Here is a 23814-nt window from a genome sequence, read left to right on the forward strand (position 1 = left end):
GCAGTCACAATCTAAATTGGGCCCGGCACACGTAAGCATTGAGGAAATTATATGTGACAGTTACACAAGGTGGGAAGTCTGGTTTCACCTGAGGATGCTACAGTGTGGAAACTGGACCCTTTGATAGTCCCTCAGAAAAACCTTCTCAGCAATAAAGGTCTGGAGGCCGCTTGCGTGTCTCCCATTTTGTGATCTCATTCTCACAACCTGCGTGAACAGAGGCCCAGCAACAATTTGAAAAATACCAGTTATCCGGGTTGTGCTTTTTAAATAAAGATCAAGGTAATTGCAGTGGTTAAATCTGCTTGCATCCACAAGGGCATGTACCATTGAAAGAAAAATCCCTCCTGGATATAAGGAAAAAAACATTCCTGTAGTATGTTCAAACTGAGTTGTTTTCTATTTAAGAGCGCATCAGATAATGGAAAGGGGATGTTTAAAAAACAAATACAATACTTGTGTGTATTTTTAATCACACTATAATAGCTTTTCAAACACATCTTATTTGTTTATTTATTTATTTACTTACTTCCGTTATACCCCAGCTTTCCTGATGCAGAGGGAGTTAGTGTAACCCAAGTTGGGTCCTCCCCTATCATGTCAAGTTCTCTATACAAATCATGGTCTTGGAATGCTGGTCTGAGCAAAGACCAGATCGTTAGGGGTTATCTTTTGTGGTGAGTCTTCTGCATTATTTACAGTTCACTCTCGGGGAAGTTCCAGGAAATATCTCATTGCTGCTCAGCTAAAAAGGTGTCTTGCTAAGGTTACCAATCTCTAGGTGGGATTTGGCAATCTCCCAGAATTGCACCTGGTCTGCAGTCTACGGAGATCAGTCGCCATGAAGGAAATGGCAGTTAGGAGGGCAGATTCTATGGTATTATATCGTCACATCACCACCGAGCTCCTACCCTCTCCAAACCCCATCCTCCCCGGGAACTGCCCCCAGATCTTCAGGAATTTTCCAAGCTGGAGTTGGCAACCCAATCTCTCAGGTTTTCTCTAAAGTTAAATTCATTTTAAACAATAAATGCACTTAGTAACATATCCAGTTGCAACAAAAAAAGGAAGTGAATTGCTTTGTTAGATGTAGGATGTTGATATGGTGACTGTTTATGGGTTAAGGTTGTCTTAGCTCTGTGTGTGTTCTGGATTACATCTGCTGCTGGATCCTGTTCATTAGAATTGGGGGGGTGGGGAGGGGAAGCTCTAAAAACAAGTCAGCCTGGCCTTTGAGCTAAACGGTGAACTTGAATGTATTCCTTTCCAGTAGACTTGACAAAACAGCCCAATACACATTGTGCAGTTTGAAACACAAAGGGGAGGTTTGTGTATCAAGTTCTGTGGTTCCTGGCTAGGCAAGTGAAACTAGAAGGCAGAGTCAAGGAGATACAGGGTAAAAGAGGAAAGCAGATTGGGGAAGAAATCAATCCAGTAGTGTGTGGCAGAATACCCAAGACAGAAGCTGACCTTTCCTGGGAAGATGTATACTGAGCTCCCAAGATGATTCTGAAGAGCAGTCTGGTCAGTTGGAGCTGACAAAAGAAGAGGAACTTGGTTCTACTTTTCATGGACCTCCCAAAGAAGCCCCTTTCTGATTCTGTATGGGGTAGGGTTGCCAACCTCCGGGGGGTGGCTGGAGATCTCTCACTATTACTACTGAACTCCAGGCGACAAGAGATCAGTTCCCCTGGAGGAAATGGCTGCTTTGGCAATTGGACTCTATGACATTGAAGTCCCTCCCCTCTCCAAACCCCACCCCCTTCAGGCTCTGCCCCCATAATATCCAGTTATTTCCCAATCTGGAGCTGGCAATCCTAGTATGGGAGTGGGTACTGCTCAAATAAAATGACACAACATATTGACTCTAAGTCATCCTCTTCTTTTGTTTCTCAGACCTATTTTGTGAAAGCTGCTTGTAAGTCCTTACTGCCACACTTTAAGTACTACCAAACTGTCATCCCTATTAGCTGGCAATCAGCTTAGTCCCATTAAAAATTTGATCAAGGTACTGAATGGATCCCTATAGGATCTGGGCCTTGCTCAAGGGGCTTAGCAGGTTGGGCTTAGTGTTTTGAAATGAACACATGAAGCTGCCTTATACTGAAGCAGACTCTTGATCCATCAAGGTCAGTATTGTCTACTCATACTGGCAGCAGCTCTCCAAGCTCTCAGGCAGAGGTCTTTCACATCACTTCGACCTGATCCTTTAACAGGAGATGCCAGGGATTTAACTTGGTACTTTCTGCCAAGAAGATGCTCTACCACAGAGCAATGGCCCTTCCCCATAGTGGGGTGAGGCAATCTTCCTCAGGGCAGTAGATCTTATCTAAAGTCTAGAAAAACCCACGAGTTTGTGCTTTTACACCCATTGGAGTGCCCTTACCTGGATGGCCCAGGCTTGCCCGATCTCGTCAGATCTCAGAAGCTTAAGCAGGGTTGGCCCTGGTTAGTACTAAGGCAGGAGACCACCAGGGAAGTCCGGGGTTGTTACACACAGGCAGGCAATGGTAAACCACCTCTGTTAGTCTCTCGCCTTGAAAACCCCTACAGGGTCTCCTTACGCCAGCTGTGACTTTGATGGCACTTTCCACCACCACTCAAAGGAGTTGACATTTTGCCTCAAGCTCAAAAATACCATCTCTATTTTGCAATTCAAGAAGTGCAGCAAATTGATGTAGGTACATGGACAAAAGACTTGCGGTAGAAAAGAGGAAGTTGTTGTGGGTTTGAATGAGTCTATAAGTAGTGGTTTAGCCTAGAATGTTGCAGTTATTGGGATTTTGGACCCCTGACAATAGAATGTTAATAGTGGTAGATGTTTCTTCAGTGAGAACTAATTGTCAAGAGATAGATCTCTTGGAAGCTCTTCAGCAGAGTTTGAAGAAGGGGATGTTCTCAGATGAAAGGAATATGAGTAACAGTGAGGCTAAGAAGCAGCTTCGAGCCTGGAAGAGAGAGAGGTAGACAGCTGCATTTAGGAGGGACAGAGGAATACCTTTTAGGTGGAAAGAACTTGAAAGCATACATGCTGTATTGTGTTTGGGTTGTTGTTGTTTTGCCGTTAAGTCACATCTGACTTATGGTGCTCCCGTAGTGGTTTCAAGGCAAGAAACATTCAGAGGTGGTTTACCTTTGCCTGCCTCTGCCTCCTGGCCCTGGTATTCCTTTGAGGTTCCCATCCAAATACTAACCAGGGCCGACCCTACTTAGCTTCTGAGATCTGACAAGATCAGGCTAGCCTGGTTGGTTGGTCTTAGCGTGGTCTTTATATGGCTTCTGGTTTTGGGTTTTGCTATGGACTGATGCTACTTTTTGTGTGCGTTTAGTTTGGGTACAAGGCTGGCTTTCTCTCCTGCCATCTCTGAGAATGTGATGCAAGTACATGGTTCTGTATTAGGAGCGGTGCTTTGCCTCTGCTTAAATCCAACTTGTGTGTGTGTGTGTGTGTGTGTGTGTTAACAAAGCTAATATAAAATGTTTTAACCAAGCTAATTTTGTATCATCAGAAGGAAACTAATGCCTGGTAACAATGTACCTGCTCAGAGAAATGGGGAGTACATAGTGTCACATACCAGTGGTGGAGTAGGGAGACCATTTGTACAAGGGAAAGGGGTAGAGCAAAGCAAAGGTTAATGAGTGGGGAAAGGTGAGCATTTTGCAAAAGGGAATGTGAATGTCCTGGAAGAAAAGGTCTCCAGCTGAGACCTCAAAAGAGACTTCACAGTTAGAGGCTCCATGACGCTGAAGTAGGATGGTCAGCAAACTTGAACACAGCCTCAAAGCAAGTCCCACCATTTTGTATTGGCCTGTCCTTTGGGCTTCCCTGCACCCCCTGCTGTGAAGCTTTCTGCTCTGTGGAGCTGTTTTGGAGTGATTGTGGTCCCAAAGATCCTGCAAGGTGTTTCCTGTGCTAGGAACTCAGGCTTTTGCACAGCTGTTATCAAGTCCGGGGGTGGGGAGTTTTCCCATTCACTGTACTGCTCAACTTGTCCAGTGGGACATGATGGTTATTATTGGAATATCAGTAATATCCTTCCCCCCCCCCCCCGCCCCCAGTGTGGCTTTATTTTTTCTAAGCTCTGTCAGGTGCACTCATTCCATCTGCTTTGTCTTAAATGCACTTTGTTTTTCCTGGACAATTATTTGAATCTGTTGTGGCCAAGCTGCAGCAAGAGTCATGTTTTTGTACTTCCCTAAATCATCCCGTAGGGCAATTTGTTGTACAAGAGACAGTCAATTTGCTTTGGACAAGGATATCGCCTGCGACAGTTCTCTCTTTTTTTTTTTTTTTTTTTTGATGCAAGCTTCCAAATTGTATTCTTTATTCCCTGATCGTCAATTTCACAGTCTGAGTTAGCTTGAAGTAGCCTGGAGTTCATGCTATTATTGCTGGAACAAGATCTTGCCTCAAATATCTTATGGAATAAGCCCTGGCAGTGTAAGTCCAGTTTTTGGAGAAAGAAAAGGGTGTGGAGTGTGGGCTGGCTTAACAGCTTTTTGGTGGACAGTAGCCATAAGTAACGTGTCTGTGCTTGTGGCCATGCAGTGTTTCATCTGAACTGTCCAGTATATATGCTTGTGCGGAATTCCCCCCCCCCCCAAAAAAATGGTTTCTGGAGCTCTTGGTTTGTTTCCACCTGGATTGATGCAGCTGTAACAGCTAATACAAAGTGATGAGTGTCTGCCTAGGAGACACACCATATCGCCAGGTGGCTATACCTGACTTGCTTTCATTCTAATGAAGTGTTCCAAGTGCATAATTATGCAAAATAAGGTTGACTGACAGTAGTTATCATGAACTTGATGAAGGGTTGAATCCAGTGATCTGCACAAAAATGGGCCACTGGTTTTCATGTGTGTTCCCCCCCCCTCTCAGTTTTCCTTTCCAACCTCTGGAAGGTTTACTCCTGGGGTCACAGAACCCATACAGAGTAATAGCCATGTGGGTTGGGAGGCTGCAGCGGGGAGGGGAAGGAGTGCATTTGTATTTATTTTTTGTCGATGGAGTGAGCCAGTGATGGAATAGACAGGAAGGGTGCAATGCAGTGATGCCATAGGCAGGAAGGGTGACTTCATCTCCTTCCCCCTCATAACCTGTGTGGCTGTTAACTCCATGCTGGGTCCCTCACCCCCTGGAGTAAACTTGCCTGGGGTCTGAAAGGACTGCCAGAGGGAGGTGAGAGATCTACAAGCACTGGTGGTATTCCACTGTAGGATCATTTGATCCAATCTGCTGTGACACTCCTCACCAAATGGCTTTCTGGAAATAAGACCTCAATATCTTTGTTGGTGTAATATGTCTTTATTGTTTTATGATAGATATAGAAAGATAACAAAGAAATACATAAGATACAAAAGACCTCAACATCTTTGGACTATTGGAAAATGCCAATTTTGCTGCTTCTTTGTTCATCCTAACCAGATGCAGGCACCATGTAAACTTTACAATAATCTTGAGTTTGATTAAGTAATGGTTTGGGAAACCAGTCCTGGTTGCTCTGCATCTTGCCCCTTTTCCATCTCCCAGTGAGGAAGAGATCTTCTCTGTTCTGCTGTCTCTGTATCCAGGTGGCTGCAAGAGATGGTACTACTCAGCAATCTGTGGCTTGCTAACTCAGACGTTGCAACAAACCACAGTTAGTACAAACCAGATCCCAAATTGTCGTTTGAAATCCTGGTTTGATAGTAAATAACAAGCTACAATTTATAAAGCAGAGTTGTTTGTGATGTCTGAATGCATACATATTTGTCCCAATCTAGCATGTGCTGTGTGCATGTCTGAGCTTCCTTGTAGCACTGGGCAACATTCCAGTGAGGTCACATAAGAAACAATCACATGAAGGGCTCATCTCATGTGACTGGTTTTAGAAAATGTATACTCCACCCTTCTAAAGAGCCTGCTCCAGGTGGCTCACAAAGCAAAACATGAGTTATCACTGGATGGCCCTCCCAACAATCCTTGTGGTTTTGCTTGGTTCCTTGTCGCATGACACCAGCTGATGTTCATCCAGTTTTGCCACACAGTCCTCCCAGGCTTTGTGGGGTACTCTGTTGCCATGCAGGATGCACGACCATATTTCTGGTCTATGTATCCGATGTTGACAATAAACCATTGTCTTCTATTAGATGTGTCTTCATGTCACCATGTAGAAGCAACATCTGCTTCTGGAGGAACAAGTGCTTTTTATTTTCCAGAACCTGAGATCATCTGCCTCTTTACAGAGGTGTGTGTGGTAGACTCCATCCTCTCCAGATCTCTGGTTGTCTGGCACCTCTGCCTGAGCAAATGGTTCCAACCAACCTCCAGGAAGAGACAAGACTGCCAGCGAACAGATGGGAAGGAGTGTTGAGCAGCCAGTGGTCCATAAGTACGCATCCTAGCCAGATGCTGGAAATGGCCAGGAGCAGACCGAGCGCCAGCATCCAAGAGCATTGCCTCTCTGCCAAGAATGGGACTTTGATTTTGAATAGCAAGCTAATTTGGGTGGCAGCCACTCTCGTTCTCCCCACCCCCCCTCCAGATTTATTCTTCCATGAGCTTCCAAGCTGGGGGATGAAAAGAGCCTCTGAGGCAACGGGCTTTGACGTTTGAGACTGCAAACCTCTCCTGTTGCCCACAGCCCACACAGATGGTCACCATGTGCCTTGGGTCTGCCACAGTCAGAGGAGAAAATCAGCAATGGGGGAAGGCCAAAAGCCTAGAAGTCAACGAAACTTGGCCGCAGTGCAAGGAGCTTGCCCATGGTCCATGTGATTGTTAGACACTTCCTTGAGGCTTACCTGGCTAAACCCTGCGCCTCCTAGCCTTGCATAGCTACTGCATCATCAACCCAACATGTCTGCCATGCGCACCCATGCACACACACACACACACACACAGTTGGAAACATGGGCTTAGCAGCATGAGCAGTGAGACCACTGTTCTATCTGCAATATTCTTCCTTATAAGGGCCAAATCTTTTAAGAACCCTGAAACCCCACAAACCGAGCCTCATTTTAGTGATGCTAAAACGATCTCACTGTATCTCTTTATTATATAAATTTTTGATCTGGCTGCCCTCTTGGGAGTGAGCAAGCGCAGCTGGTCAGGGCCAAGCCAGACCCAGGTGTGTTAGATTAAAAAACACACAGAAAAGTCTGTGTTTTGTTTCCAAATAAGAAGTCCCAGGCCATGCATAATAAAAAGCTGCTTTCCTCCCATAGGAGAAGATTGACTTTAGCCTTCCTGATTGCACTTCCTTCCATAACTAGACATCTTTGTTCACAAGTCCCCAACCTTGCAAGTTTTCTTTGTTAATTCACACAGTTTTAAGATGCAGGAGGCCTTTGGTTTGCTATGAAAGGCTGACACTCACAGCTCTATGGATGTGCATTAGACTTAGACAAATGTCCATCCATTGTGGGGAAACTCCCTCGTTGCCCTTTCTTGCTTGAGCTGTGCACAAGATCAGAGGAGGAGTCTGAGGGCCCATCCAAACAAACAGCAAGGCATTTTCTTTTCTAAAGCTGAAGTGTTGGCTTATGGATGTAGCAAAATTACTGTACAGATGTGTAAGTAGATGGCCATCTTTTCTGAGCACTCTGTGTAAAAACAAATCTTAGCAGGTAGGAAATTATTGCATCAGGGAAGGCTGAGCTTAAAACCCTTCTAGCAAAGGTGCTAGTTCTTGGCTTGCAAGGTGGCTTGGAGGGAGATTAAAGAGCTGTTATCTTCTACTAAGGTTGCCAACCTCCAGGTACTAGCTGGAGATCTTCTGCTATTACAACTGATCTCCAGCCAATAGAGATCAGTTCACCTGGAGAAAACAGCTGCTTTGGCAATTGGACTCTATGACAATGAAGTCCCTCCCCTCCCCATAGCCCGCCCTTCTCAGGCTCCGCACCAGAAATCTCCAGGTATTTCCCAACCTGGAGCTGGCAACCCTACCTGTCTGGCACATTTTTATCCCGCCTTCTTTTAAGTTGCTCAGGGCAGTGTACATGATCCTCCCCTTCTCCATTTTATCACAGCAACTCTATGCAGTAGGTTTGGCTAAGAAAGAATGACCTGGGCTAAAAGCCAACCAGTGAACTTCATGGCTGAGTAGGGATTTAAACCTGGGTCTCATAGACCTAACTTGACACTTTAACTCCTGCATTACCATCGCTTGACACCTGCAGTCTGGATTCTATTTTACCACCTCATTCTGCTGCAAGCGTAGATCCGGCTTTGGTTCCAGCCGATGGGGCCTGGATATCTCCTGGAATTACTACTGATCTCCAAACTACAGAAATCAGTTCCCCTGGAGAAAATGGCTGCTTTGAAGGGTGGACTCTATGGAATTATAACCCACTGAAGTCCCTTCCCTGCCTAGGCTCCGCTCCCAAATCTCCAGGAATTTCCCAACCCAGTGTTGGCAACCCTAGGCTAGTGCAGCAGCTTGCTTTGTGTGTTTCCTTGCCTCTACTGAAGTCTGCAAAATTCTGCCTGAGCTTTTTGTAAACATGCTAGCATGTCAATTTAAGAGAGAAACTTCTGGCTTTTTCCAGCTTGCACCACAAGCAGGTATTAACTCAGTTTTGAAAACTTTGGAAAGAAGAGTGTAAGCTCCCATGCCAACTTCAAAAATTCTCTTCCTGGGAGCTTCTTCTGGACCAGCTCTTATGGAAATTTCAGTGGGGCTTGGGGAGACCTTCTCAGACGGTCACAGAGTTCCAGCACCCATGTCCACTCCAAGGCATAACATTTCTCTCTCCTCCCACACCCCCCCATCCCAAACTCTTAAATATTCCACCTTATTCGTGAGATATAAAAGGGCGCAAAATGAACTTTCATCCAGCAACACAATGCACTTCGCAACTGTAACATGAAGCGCCTCGCTCCGCCTCTTTTGTGCCATTCACGCTCACACCCCAGCTGATGTTCCACAATGCTCGGCACCTTGCACATTAACATACATAAATGAGCATTTTACAAGTGTCAGTCTTTTATGTTGCTGGAGGCGGAGGGGATATTTTGAAAGGGAGGGGGAAGAAATGTAAACAGAATGAAATTCTGAAGCAAGATCATTGATAGGACAGGGCTGAAGGGCCTCTTTTCATCTCCCTCGTAAGTCCATTACTTGCCCTAGCGAATATTTGAAGGCCCTTTTCATGCTGAGCTGGGGAGTTGAGCATGCTTTGCATTTTGGGGCTTTGTCTAGGAATGGGGGGAAACCAAAGTTATTTCTGCTTTAAAATAACAGGAGCCAAGGGAACAGCTAAGCTCTTTTCATTCACAGTCCCTTACATTATTTTACTGGACAAAGTTTGTGTTGGCTACAAAACAAGGGCATTCACAGGACCTAAGAGAAGGAATTTAGGTAAGAATGAAGCTGAGATTGTACCGTGCATAAAGGCTTTTTTTCCCCCTGAAGGCCATTAAGAAATTCCAAATTGTGGGCCCTTCTGAATAGTGACATTAAAATTAGCCTTGCTAATTTCAGTAATTCAAGCTGATCGCCGAGTTTACAAATCTACCCTGTAAGACATTCCCATAATTATAATCTGAATGTCTGCTTCAGTTAAGGTGAGTCTACTTTAAAAAAGGGGGGATATTAAAGGAAAGTGGTAGAAAAATACTCTGATCAACTCCTTGCAGTTCTTAAAAGCGGGGTCTTTAGTAAGAGCTTGGCGGGTAACTTTGTTCTTGCAGTGATCTGTAGGTGTTGGAACATGAATGTTTTTTTTTTTTACTGGTTTCTCTTAATGTTTTAAAATACACACAAACAAATATCTGGATGTGTGAGCATATGTATGTGTTGCTTCCTTTGTACTTTCATGGAATATCCTCAGAATAAGAAGAAAACTTATTGTAGTAACTGATTTTATTATTGTAGTAACTAATTTTATTATTGTAGTTACTAATTTTATTAGTAACATTATGGCCATGATCGAGCACAGACTTAAGCTGCAGCTAGACGAGATGGTGAGAGATTCACTGTTGTCTAGGTGTGGTATTTAAAAACACCTTATTTTCCTTCCTACATGATAGTAAAGTGTTACTGAGAGAGAGAGAGACCTTCACGGATGTCTGTTGATGAGGTCTCAACAAATCTCAAGAAGTCCTAAGAAGCCTCTTACATTTTTGCCATTCACAGCAGAACTGCAAATGCAACTTCTACTCTCCATCTGTCCATCATTTAATTAAGGTAGCTACTTGACACAGGATCATGCTCTTATCAGGCAGGAAGGTGCGACTTAGTCACAGGCAGCATGAATTTATTTTACATCTGAAGCTGTCCTATGTGAGACAGACCATGGGTTCTAACGACAAGGTTAGTTTTGTCTACAGTGACTTGCAGTGGCTCTCCAAGGTTTCAGGTACAACTCTTCACATCACCTGATCTTTTTAGCTGGAGATGCTCGGGATTGAACCTGGGACCGTGTACATGCAAAGTGGATGCTCTACCACTGAAGCACAGTTCTTCCTAAAAGTATTCTGATACTCATTCTAGGCAAGCCCCTTTCAGCCGTCCATTTGTAGGCTGCAGATAATAATAATGACCTGCTTTGTTGGGCTGTTGTAGGCATGATGTTTTTGATAATTGACAGAGTTATTAACAATAATAGAAGTGTCTTTCTCTGCTTTCTTGGGGAAATCTCCCCATGGAGAGAAGGGTCATCTCCCCCCTTCTTCTTAGGGCTCCCGTGCCTTTGAAATTCAACATATGCCTGACATGTAGAAAGTTAACAAGTGAAGCTTTCCCCCATCCACTCTACTGGAAAAGCATCCTTTACTACAATTCAGGAAGCCCAGAAGCCTTCATTACCTGGAACTTTGCAAGAAAGACTTTTTGACGACCCAGTTCTCCCAATTCAGGACACGACCCGAATCGTGTCTTCCAGTTTTAAAAAGGCATAATTTTAAAGGTGACCCAGGAAGTGGGGCTTAGAATTTCAACAGACTTAATGAATTTGGAGTAGACCATGATTGCCCTCAGGGGATTGGACTAGTAAGTGGGGCTGCTCCATGCCCCATTCAGATATGAAAATGTAACAATTGGGCCAAGAGGCACATTAAGGCAAGAACGACAAGGCAACCAAAGAAAGCTTGAAAAATGGCTGGCAAGCAAGACTAGCATAAATCAGTTTCTGTGGGCACAGGAGGTCTTCCAATTCCAGGAATTCAGGCCCAGAGATTAGGGTAGCCAACTATTTCTTTTTCCTTACAGTATTCTCTGCACACTGGTGCAAGACTGAAAATTGAAATGTGTCTTGTTCTGTGCTCCTTGCTGACATTTTAAATTGTGGTCCATACAGGAGAATCTGGAGCTGTTAAAGTCTTTTGGATGGGGGTGGGGAGTAGCCCTTTCCCTCTCTGCACAAAGTGCACTTCTTTGGGAATGGCTGTGCATTGCATGTACACATTTTGAGAGATAGATCAACAGTGGAGCTTGACTCCCTAGTGTGCTTGTAATTGCGGTGCCAATGTTGGCATGTGTTATGATGGCAAAAGGGGTACTAAGGCAGACTGAATATGTGCAACTTGGAGTCAATCCAGATGAAATGCTGAAACATCCACAGTCAGATATCCTGCATGTGTTTCTTTAGTAAATAACAGCTGTGGGTGGCACCAGTTCAGATGAGGACCACGGACTCTTCCTTCCCTCCCCTGTCATGTTCCCAACCTTAAACACCCCCCCAAAGTTCCTGCTTGCCTTTGGGGAGAAACATGCAGGCAAATCTGTTTTGCTCCACAGGGCCAATAATCACTGGGCCTTTTGAGGTCAGGAAGTTGAGGGTCTTTTGAGGTCAGGAAATTGATTTGGGGGAATGATGAAGCTGTGCTTCCCATGTGCCATGGTCCCAGCCTGGATTGAGGCTAGGATTGCCAGCTCTGGGTTAGGAGATCCCTGGAGATTTGGGGGTGGAACCTAGGGAAGGCAGGGTTTATAGGGAGAGGGACTTTGGCAGGGTATAGTGCCATAGAGTCCACTCTCCAAAGAAGCAATTTTCTCCATGGGAACAGATCTCTGTTGTCTGGAGATGAGTTGTAATTCTGGGAGCTCTCCAGACCCTACCTGAAGGCTGGCCACCGTAACTGAGGTTCCTCCGCATGCACACAGTGCTGTTTACAAAGAAGTAATGTCCTAAAGATGTAGTTTATTCCTTGGTTTGAGTAGAGCTAGAAAAGGAGTGAGTAAGCTCTCTTTAAAGTGTCCTGGCCCCTAAGTATTTTTCAGACGCTGTCGAAATTGCCATGATGTGCTCCCAAATAGGAGTTCGCAGGACTGCAGCCAAAATACTATTTCTGCTGTCTTATGAGGCCATCACACTTTGTTTCTAGACAAGACTAAAACTTTACAAGCTCAAGGAGGGGTTCGAAGAGAGGTGCCGAGTTTTGGATCAAAGGAAGAGCAGGGGTGGCCAGCACCATCATCCTCCATCTCGCTTGGCTGTTTTCTGGAACCTGGCAGATCAGTTTAGAGAAACCCACTCATTTTCCTGGCATGAACCATGGTGAGGGAACTTTTTCACAGATCCTTCCCAATTTATTAGCCAGGAGCAAACCAAAAGCAATAGGTAGGAAAGGCTTCATTTGCATAATCAGCTTGTACTTGGCATGATAAGCAAATCAGGCTACCCTTTGAGATGTAATCACATACTTTGTACTGAAAGTAAACTGCCTGGATTGCAGAGGGGCTGAGTGGTAGCAGCCCCAGACTTCCAGGTCCAGCAACTGACTCAGGGCTAGATTTGAGTACGGTCACCTTGGCAGCTCATTGACTGCTGTGCTGCTTTGTGGGCCCCACCCCCTAGAGCAGGGGTGTCAAACTAAATTGTCACAAGGGCTGCATATGACATAAAGGTCACTTGGTTGGGCTGGGCCATGCCTTGCCGGCCCAGATCGAGAGTGGGGTGGGTGGGGAGCTGCCTCGGCTGGCTCGTGGACCACACAAGAGCTCTCAAAAGGCTGGATCCGGCCCACGGGCCTTATGTTTGATATCCCTGCTCTAGAGACTCCAATGCATGGTAGATCCCGGGCACCCTCATGTTTTATAAAGCTCCAGGTAACCATATAAGGCTCCAGATAACCTCCATCCAACTTGTAGAATCAGACTGCAAGCAAACTTGTAGTGCAAACAAATCTGAATCATGGTGAGGCAGAGTGGGGGCATCTCCTCTTTTACCTCCAGTTTCTCCACCAGAACTGTTCCTTCTAGAGCCGTGTTGGCGAACCTATGGCACGCGTGCCCGACCTGGCACGCGTAGCCCTCTCTGCCGGCACGCGGGTAAGTGGCTCGGGACGGGACCGAAAGTCCAGACGGGCGAGGCAGCGACAGATGGAAGAGGTGGAGAGAGAGCCAGCCCGCTTCCCGAGGGACGGGGCAAGGAACCGGCAAGCCGACAGAAGACGGAGCGCAGAGACGCGGCGGCGCGCTGCCGCACCCCAGCTGTAGCCCCGCCGCCCGGTCGCGCCTGCGCCAGTCAGAGGACTTGGCTGGGGGCGTGGGGAGGAGGGCAGGATGTTCCAGCCCTCCCTCTAGTCCCGCCCCCAAGACCTTATTAGGGCTAGGTCCCGTCCCGAGCCACTTACCCGCGTGCCGGCAGAGGAGGCTCCACCCCCACCAAAAGTCGACCACGAAGCCTCTCCTCACCGCCCCATTTCTGGTTTATTCCCCCCACACACACACACAAGAGAGGTGGTGTGTGAGGTAAAGTGCCACCCTCCCCCTCCCCTCACAGCGCGGCCGGGTTTTGAATGCGCGCTCGAGGGCCGGCAGCGCCAAGGCGGGCGGCGAGGAGGAGGTCGGGGCTCGGGGGGGTGGGGAAAGCAATGTTTGATTCAAAACTCTGCATGGGGGGTTATTGGCCATTTATGAATGGGAGGTTTTGCATTGGATTTGCCACTCAGATGCACATTTTCCCCATCCAGATCCTCAGAACTCAACAATAAGCCCCCCTGCAGGTTTTTTTTCCAGACGGAACCCTCTGAATATAGAGCAGGTTTTGCTTCATATATTTGCCTTAGGGTTGCCAGGTGTCTCTCCCCCAATCATTTACCTCTTTTCCTGATGGTTCAGTTACAAATGTCAAGTTTCACTTTGAAGAAGAGTTGGTTTTTATATGCTGACTTTCTCTACCACTTAAGGAAGAATCAAACCGGCTTGCAATCACCTTCCCCTCCCCACAACAGATACCCTGGCCATTTATGCATGGTCAGTTTTGATGTTCGCTAAAAGCTCTTTTTTAAAATGCGAATTTAAAACTGCCTATTCACGGTCTCGAAGCAAAAGGAGAAACTCCACCCCTCCCACTCGCCTGCTCCTTTGTTCCTGTTTGCATAGCCATTAGCATGTGCATAGCTAACCCGCTGCTGTTATTTTGCATGGTTCCTTCAGGGAGATTCTTCAGGTTAAATTGCCGTGTTGGCACTTTGCGATATATAAGAGGGTTTTGGGTTGCAGTTTGGGCACTCAGTCTCTAAAAGGTTCGCCATCACTGTTCTAGAGTGTGTTGAGTGGCGAGGAGAGCCTGCGAAGTGCAGAGCACAGCCAGTTCTTGCATCTGGGAATGAAAGCATCTGTTGTGAAGGCTAGTGCCTGCTTTTCCAAAGCTTATTCCAAAGGCTGGTTGGCTGGCTCAAAGGGGTTCCCCCTTGCCACACACTCTTCAGTCTCCATGGTGGTTTAGGAAGCAGGGGGTCGTCCATCCACTAGGCAATGATGTATTGAGAAAACATCTTGTCCTCAGGGGGCCAAAGTAGGGGGAGGAGAGGCAGGAACTGAACACTAGTCCAACAAACCTCAGTAAAGCTTGTGCCACAATAAATGTGTTAGGGATTTAAAGTGCTGCGAGACGTTTATTTTTTAATTTTGGCTGTGGCAAAGCTAGGAAGCTACGCCCCTGGAATTTGTCTAAGAGCCAAACACCATCTTGAACTCGATATAGAGAAGACGGCCTGATGTGAACTGCCTGAGTTCAACAAACCTTCACAAGCCCTATTGCATGGCTTTTGGAAGATTATTCAGTTCTTTCCTTAATCATCTGGTTCCTTCCATAATCACCTGATTCTAGGAGGTAATGTTGGCATTGGCATCGTTAAGATTTTAAAAGAACTGCGTCATGCATAGGAATTAGTGGTAAGATGTCAAGTTGACGCAAGGGATTGGGCAGTCCCCGTGCAGCCTGTGTGTGCCTCAGCTTCAAGCTGCTGAGTTAGCAGCTTTTACCTGGTGGAGTCTGGTTAGCCCCTTGTGTCATAGCTTAGCACAAGGATGGTTCTGGCACAGCCAAAGAGCACATCAGTAGATCTGTCCTCCAGTAAGCAATGACATGGGACGAGAGAGTAACATGCCTGGTGCATGCAACTGGAGTCTCTGGTTTGGGACCCCCTTTGGGAACACAACCTGAAGCCAAAACTCTTCACACCCACCACCCACCACCTTTCAAGGAAACTTATTGGCATGCTGAGAGTCTAGTTTGCCATTTGTTCAGCCTCTAGAACACCTCTGTGCTGTCTGCCACCTGAGTTTCCACTGTGCAGATTCCGTGAGGTGGCAACACCTTCTACAATGCTCCTTGACCATAAGAGTTCATAAAATCAAATAGAGAAAGGCTTTAACCATTGTTTCCCACCCCCCCATATGTTTGGTTGATTCCCAGTGGGAGAGAAGCTTAAGAGGTTTCTTCCAGGATCACTGGACTTTTCCTGGAGCAGAGGCATTTGCAGACGTTTGCATTCCTCAGCTCACGAGGTAACCTGCCTGTGAGGGGTGCAGGTATATAGTACTGTGTTCTCTTTATCAGTCTGGATGGTTGTCTGATCCCGTTAAGTAACATGCATACAGAGCTGCTAGCTGTGTCCTAACAGGCAGCAGCTTTCCAAGGCCTCTGATAAAGAAGGGGAATTTCTGCTACCAGAAATGGCTCAGTCTGTTGCATTTGTATCCTTCGTCATGGGGTCAAAGGTAGCATGCGTGATTCTTTCCCTCTCCTCTTTAGCTTCCCAAGTGGCCCTATGAACTTCATGGCGAAAGAAAAACTAGAACCTGATTTTTTTTTCCATTACAAGACTGGCACTCTCACCACTGCACCACACCGGCTTTCCTTTAATGCAAGGTGCCAGGGGCTGAATGTTGCATGTCTGTGTGAAGTGCCATGAAGTCGCAGTTGACCTATGGTGACTCCATAGGGTTTTCAAGGCAAGAGACTAACAGAGGTGGTTTGCCATTGCCTTACTTTGCAAAGCAACCTCAGAATTCCTTGGTGGTCTCCCATCCAACTACTAAGACCCTGCTTTGCTTCCGAGGTCTGATGAGATCTGTCAAGTTCTTCTATCCCTCAGCTGTGATCCTCCCTGCAGAAGCCTCTGCATGGGAGGATCTGAACCCCAATCCTAAGACTCCTTACTATCACTAATTTATCATGCTACAGTTCATCCTCTTTCCTCAATGATCTCTAGAGACCCAGATTCCTGAATTGAAGACTCTCTCTCTCCCCCTTCTCCCCCACTTCACCCTAAAAGGCAGGCTGTTTTGTTTGTTTTTTCTCGATGATCCATGTTTCTGGACTGCTTGCTTCCATAAAAATGAGTGATTTGCACTGATTTGATGGGGAAAAGTGAAGTGACAGCAATTAGTGGCATTGTCAACGGAGATAACTTGTCCCCTAGAATTGATAATGACATTATCAATGACCAATGTTTGAGTGGGGGCAGGTTTCTGGCCAGATTTCAATGTCCTTGATTGCAGTCCTGCCTTCGGTCATCCCCAGAGAACACCACGTTGCATTGGAATGTGTTCTGCAGATGGCATCAAATGCGATTCGAATGAGCAGTCTTGCTAGGGTTGCCGGCCCTGCTTTGGTGCCCATAACTTCCCATGTTACAAGTGCTGCTTCTCTTATTCTCCCCATGGATGAGACAGGGAGAAAGGATCTGTCACTTTCTCACAGTGTTCAAGAGTAATGCCCCTTAAATTGGTATTGGGAGGGGCAGAACCACAAAAATTCTCGGTTGCTTAGCAAGTGCCTTAGATGCTCAGCCGTAATGTGACTTGACATGCAAGATAATTGCAACTGGCACACAGCTTTGCTTACACTCTGCTTGGGGGCCGCACCCTCCACTGGCCTATTAGGTAATAAGGGAGGTGGTGGCTGGAGGGCCTCCTTGAGTGCAAGGCTAGGTGGGTGTGATTGGTTTCCTGCAGGTATAAAGACCACCTTGTCTGCAAATGGTCCCTGCCTCGTACATGAGTGTGCATGTCAGGCTGAAGAGTACCAATACAACACAGGCAGTCACCATGGGGTGAAAGTGTGTGGGACCAGAGACAGGAGGCAGTCCAAGATGGCCATTGTAGAGTCCTACCCAGTTCTTCCTTCCTGTCCTCCCCTTCCTAGCCACAAACATAGGGATGCAAAGGCATTGCTGCAATAACAGTGGAGAGGGGAGGGGGCAAGGGAAGGGGCAAGGATGTAAGAGAGGAGGAGAGGAGTATGCACAAGTGAAACTGCTTTGCAGTGAATCAGACCATCGGTCCATCAAGGTCAGTATTGTCTACTCAGAATGGCAGCAGCTCTCTAGGGTCTCAGGCAGAGGTCCTTCACATCACCTCCTACCTGATCCTTTTAGCTGGAGATGCTGGGGATTGAACCTGGGACCTTCTGCATGCCAAACAGAGGCTCTATCACTGAGCCACAGCCCCTCCCCTTGGTGGATGATGGTGGAAAGTACTGTCAAGTCGCAGCTGTCTTATGGTGATCCTGGAGGCTTTTCAAGGCAAGAGACATTCAGAGGTGGTGTGCTGCTGTGTAGCAACCCTGGTCTTCCTTGGTGGTCTCCTATCCAAATACCCTGCTTAGGTTCCAAGAGCTGATACCAATACTAACCCTGCTTAGGTTCCAAGTGCTGTCAAGTTGCAACCGGCTTATGGTGACTGCTCATGGGATTGTCAAGGCAAGAGATGAGCAGCAATGGTTGCCATCGACTTTTTCTGCATAGTATCTGTGGTTTTCCTTGATGTTCACCCTTCCAAATACTAAGCATGGCCAACCCAGTTTAGCTTCCAAGCTCTAAGGAGTTTGGGCTGTTCTAAGCTATTCAGGCTGCTGGGGGTAACAAGTGGGAGTCTTTGACATGGGAATGTGCTTGTAACCTTTGGTTTTTGCCTTTTCTTCCAGGCCTGTAAGAAAGGTTCAGTGCAGAAATAGTAGTTTGCCCAGGACTAGTCACCCAAAAGTTAACAGCTGAATGGGATTTTTAACCTGGACTTCCTGTGGCCCAATTCACCACTCTCTTTGTTGCTTCTTAGTTGAAGGGATCTTGAATGGGAACTGGAAAATGCATTGAGGTGCAATTCTCACAGTTTGAGCTTGAGACCAGAGGCTGGTTGTTGACAGTGCTGAGCTGGATTGATCACTATGCTGAACCACAGCAGAAAGCAACTGTTGGCTAACAGTTGGAATGAGGGGGAGGGAAGGGATCATCGGGCTAGGTATCTGCGCAGAATTTGATATCAGGCTCCTGAGAGCTTTTGTTAAAAGTGAGAGTTTCTAGTCCTCATGCTTGTGTAGAAAATGTTTCAGGCCCAGGAGAGGTCTGTGGAGGGCCTTTGCAGCTGTTGGGGGGTGGGGAAGCAGTGAAGCCTGTGACATAGTACACAGCTCCTGCCCCCCTCAATGCATTCACCTCCTCCGCTGTCCCAATCTTTGACCAGCTGTGCATAAACCTACATTTTGGTAACTGGAATCAATCAAGTAAAAGTGTAAGATGGCCTTACTTTCAAAGGTGTTTTCCAAAGGTATAACTAAGGGTTCCTGGCTGCAGAGTTCAGAGACTGTATTGCTTTTCAAATTCAGGGGTTGAGGCAGATTCAAGACTATACAGTAAAACCTCAATTTTCCCCATAGTATTTAATGCTTTCATAAAGACACTCATTTTGGGCCTCTTCTTACGTGTTCTCTTTAACGGGTTTTGTTTTTCAGGAAGAGGCAGGGCAAATACTAAAAAGTGTACTTCTAAAGTGCAAAATTCCTTGTTCAGCCTTACAAATGCCCCATTGACATAGACAGCATTGATGTTCCCATTTCACAGATGAAAACACAGGGTCCACTACCAACCACTTAGCTAAGTAAAATTTTCTCTGGCTACCAGGTACTGCTACCTTGGATCAAAGCTCAATAGCAGATCACACTGGTTTTCTCCTTTCCGGTACAATTTCACTGTTTTGTACCCTTTCCTGATTGATTTGGCTGCTGTGCCCACCTGCTGGTTGATGTGCCCATCTACTGGTGGATATACCCGCCTTCTGTACCACTGTTGGCAGGCTCCATCTCATGACAATTCTCACTGCCACATAATACAACCAGTGATGTTCCTCCATGGTTGTGGCATCGTCTCACAGGGCACCAACACATGAAAGAGGCACCGGCATTGCTTAGCTGAACCTTTCATCCAACCTTGAGGCCATCTGCTGGACTTTGCTTGGTGGCCTCCTTCAGAGGGCCCAGATGCTTGGTGGCACGCGGGCATTCTGTGGCTTTGGCATTCAGCAGTCCCCCCCTTTTTTTTAAAGATATTTTATTAACATTTTAAAGAAAAACAAATTATAAACACATACATCCACACAGTTTGCACTCCTTCGGGGAGTCTATTTCATCTTACATTTCAAACATCTTATACATTGTTCTTATATTTTACATTTTAGATAATAAATTCCTTCTATACTATATAGTAAATTTTATAAGCTGATCCTTATATCTAACAATCTATCCTTTCCATTTAACATAATCAAAATAACATTCCCATTTCTTTTGGAATTCTTCAGTCGTCTTCTCTTTCATCAAGCTGGTCAGTCTGGCCATCACTGCAAATTCGTCCATCTTTTGTTGCCACTTTTCCAAATCTGGAATATCCTCCTGTTTCCAAGATGCTGCCAGTACTAGTCTAGCCGCCGTTGTCAGATAGCCAAATATTTCTCTATGGTTTCTGTCCAAGTTATCTGGCTCAATTCCTAGCAACATAGCTTTTTCTATCTTCTCCAGTGGCTGGCTGGCTGCCAGCCCAGCATTGCATTGTAGTCTTTGATGTTGTGTTTTTCTTTTGCTTGCAAGGTATGGTTTCTGTTTGCTTGGAGTCCTTTTATGGTGGTAAAAATTGGGTCCTAACAAAGGCAAAGGGCAGCCACTCACAGATATACTTTTGGTACTTGTGTTTGTGCCAGGGTGCCAAAACATATCCACTTGGCTTATTTTGTTTTATTTTTCTCAAAAACATTTGAGCGGCTATGAAATTTGTTACGCCCATCTGAAAGCAGTCCCTGCCTGATTCTGGCTTGACTTTAGCTGTCCTTGCAGAACGTTCCAAAAATGAAATAGGTTTGGAAAGAATGGTTGGTAATGACTTGTACCTGAAAAGCTTGTGCTGAGATAAGAGGCATAATTTGAATTGCACTCCTACATGTGGAATGTCCCCCCCCATATACATCCCTATCCTCCCCCCCCCCCATTTTGTTGACATGGAAGGCACATATTTGAGAGTTTACAGCTGTTGGTTGGTGTCATTCCTGCTGCAAGTTGAAGCAGGACCAGAAGATGTTCGTTTGATGTGCTACCAGCAAAAGACAAGGGGGGAAAACACTCACACACACATACGCACTAGGAGCTTAGGTTAGAAGGGAGCTTTTGTTACAGAAAGATACAGTGGGAGTGTGTGTGTGTGTGTGTGTGTGTGGTGCTTTCACAAGAAAAGTGTGTGTGCAAGAGGAGCCCATCCCTCTCTGTAATGCCTCCCACTTGCAGTGGGGGGGGGGATTCTGAAATGCCAGCAGAGCTAATGATTGACTGTTATTGTAAATGGATTCTCTAATCTGAAGTACAAAGGAGGAGAAGAGTGTAAGAGAAGTGGGGGATGGAGGATGTAATTAGCACAGATTGTTAAAAGACCCCCTGGATATAGCTGGCCTGATTCAACATCGGAGCAGGTTTTTGGGATGCTGCCTCGAAATGGTGGGGGGGGGGAGGAGAACCACTCTTGGCAAGGCCAAAGGATCTTGTTGAAAACTGGCTTTGTGGCTGGAATGTTTGTGTGTGTGTTTTTTGCAGGGGACATTGTGACCCTGAGACGCACATTTGCCTGTGCAGGGCTTGCAGGCCACAACCTGGCCCATTCTCCTTGGCACATATGGGGTGTTGTGATCATAATTTGCACGAGCCTGTTCACAGGCCGAGCTCTTGAAAAAAAGCCTGATCGTGCTTATTTTGCTGGCGTGGAAGACAGTGTGAATTCTAAATGCTCTGTAATGTATTCCCCTCCTCCATAAACCCCAGACCTTTTCTTAAAGAAGCTCTGGAGTACAAAATATTGCATTCACCAGGTTGGGCGGTGTTTTCCGGGTACTTATGGCCCAGAGAGCTATCTAGCATTGTCAATAAGGTTGCCATGGGATGGGCACATAAGTTTTCTCCTAGGGCAGAAAGTTTACTCTGTTCAAGGCAAGGAAGAGGATGGCGGAGTCATCCTGAACATTACTGGAGATATGCATTATCTTGGCTCATAATACACTAGGGAACAGATTTAAAGCACTTTAAAAAACTTGAGCAATTTGAAAGCAATCTCATGATTTTGGGTTGGATGGCCCAGGCTAGCCTGATCTTGTTAGATCTCAGAAGCTAAGCAGGGTCAGCCCTGGTTAGTATTTGGATGGGAGACCACCAAGGAATACCAGGGTTGCTGTGCAGAGGAAGACATTGGCAAACCACCTCTGTTAGTCTCTTGCCATGAAAACCCCAAAAGGGGTCGCCATAAGTCGGCTGCAACTTGACGGCACTTTACACACACACACACACACACACACACACACACACACACACATTCCATTGATGGTGGCGCTTTCCTCTGGGGCAAGAGCCTTTTCCCCTCTTGCAAGAAGTCTCTTGTGACAGGGGAAGGCTTCTTACGCTGAGGGAAATACGCAATGGGTAGCCGTGCTAGTCTGTCACGAGCAGTAGAAAAGAACAAGAGTTTAGTAGCACCTTAAAGACTGACAGAATTTCTTGCAGGCTCGCAAAAGCTCATACCCTGCCAGAAATTCTGTTAGTCTTTACAGTTCTACTGGACTCTTGCTCTTTTCTACCAAGGGAAACACAGTATTGTTAGCAGAACCAATCAGTAGGTTCCACCCCCTTCTCACCCCTGTGCAAGTGTCTCCCTGAGAACATCCTACTGTGCACATGGAGCAGAAGTTAAAATTCCCATTTCAGGCACTGAGTTGTTGTCATTATTATTGTGTTGGTGGAAGATCTAAGGTTACTCTTCTTTATGACAAATAATGTAATCTTTTTAATGCCATTAAAAATTAGATTTGTAACAAATGTTACATATGATTTTAATTATTTAGTTGTTAATTTGTATACTATTTTTCTTTTTGCTTGTGACCTGTTGGTCTTTGAGCAGTAAATAAAATGGAATTGGCTGGCCGATTCTTTTATTACTATAGATCCATGGTAACAGCAAGCAAGGTGATTTATTTTGTTATGATATTTGGTTTAGAGCAGGGTCATATGGAGGGGAGGTGGAATCTTTATCTGGGGGCCCATGGTGGCTCTCAGCAGCCCTGCATCTCATTCCGTCACTTCCTTCCCTGTGTAATCCTTTATTGCTGTTTTCTTGCCCCGCAAATGCACGACCTCTCCACTTTCAGGAGCTGGCACTGAGCAACAAAAGAGCTACTATCTCAACAAGTGTGGTTCTTATTGCTTTGAATGGAGCAGCCAGGAAAGTCAGAGGTGGCCTGAGATAATTCTTCCATTACTTGCCCTGCCTCATTCAAGTTAAGGAGGCCTATGAGGAATTACTCCCATGGTTTCCTGGAATTATCTGGCTAGCCATTGTTGGGATAAGGTACATTTGAGGAGGATAAGTCGATCCATGGCTATTAGCCGTGTTGGCTAAATGGAACATCCATGTTCAGAGTCAGTAAGCCTTTGAACAATAGTTACTGGGGACAGCCAACGGGATGAGTGGAACTGTTGTGCTCTTTGTAACTTCCCAGGGACGTCAGGATGGCTACTGTTGAAATAGCTGGACTCTTGTTCTGATATAGGAGGGGATGCTCTTGTGATGTTCTTGTGTAAAGGCCCCCAAAATTCTGGAGCGGGCACTGCCCCTCACTTAAAGCCTTTCCATGAGTTGAAAATGAGACATGCTGGGAAGGGTTGTGTGCTCTCTTGACTGTCTGTCTGTCTTTCTTTCCAGAACTGGCATATGATCTGGACACGGATGACATTCCTTCGAACAAACAGCTTTTGAATCAGCAAAGCAAAGAGGTTTCAACGATTCGCAACTTTGGATCACTCAGTGCAGTGCCGAATCGTGATCTTTCAGCTGCTGTCCTAGCAGCTTTGTTTCTCCTGTTGTTCAAGTGACTTTTTTAAGACAAAAAGAGAAGAAGGCAGAATAAGCTTTCATTCACAGACCAGCTTGAATCCATGAAGTTTCGTCCTGAAACAAATTCCCACAAACTCTCTTCCTCCTTCCGAGGCATGTGGAATGAGCGTCCTCAAATAAGTTCATTTTATAAAATAAAATTGACTGGTGTCTTTTAAAATAATGATAATTAACAGTGAGGGACTCAACTTAGATCTGGCAAACAAGGAACAGCTCTCATTATTTTGAAGAAATCTTATTTAATTAAGAGAGTGTTAATATCAAATTTGCATCCTAAATGAGTTTGTGCAAACCAATCATTTTTTCCCCCACTGCTGCTTAACACAGCAACAACGTACTGCATCTTGGGCTAATTGGCAAGAGCAATGATGGAGGTGAAACTGGATTTGCACATCCATGTGTAA

The 23814-nt window shown here is 45.8% G+C and overlaps 1 protein-coding gene across 1 annotated transcript in view; it reads left to right on the forward strand.

Annotated features, from left to right (window-relative positions):
* Window positions 1-23388, forward strand: part of GPC3 (glypican 3) — a 299948-nt gene extending 276560 nt beyond the window's left edge. Inside the window, exon 8 of the mRNA XM_056859209.1 lies at window positions 23219-23388. Coding sequence (XP_056715187.1) covers window positions 23219-23388 — 170 coding nt within the window. The remainder of the gene's footprint in view (window positions 1-23218) is intronic.
* The last annotated feature ends 426 nt before the right edge of the window (window positions 23389-23814 follow it).

This window comes from Euleptes europaea, chromosome 13 (assembly GCF_029931775.1).
Source record: "Euleptes europaea isolate rEulEur1 chromosome 13, rEulEur1.hap1, whole genome shotgun sequence".
NCBI classification, from domain to species: Eukaryota; Metazoa; Chordata; class Lepidosauria; order Squamata; family Sphaerodactylidae; genus Euleptes; species Euleptes europaea.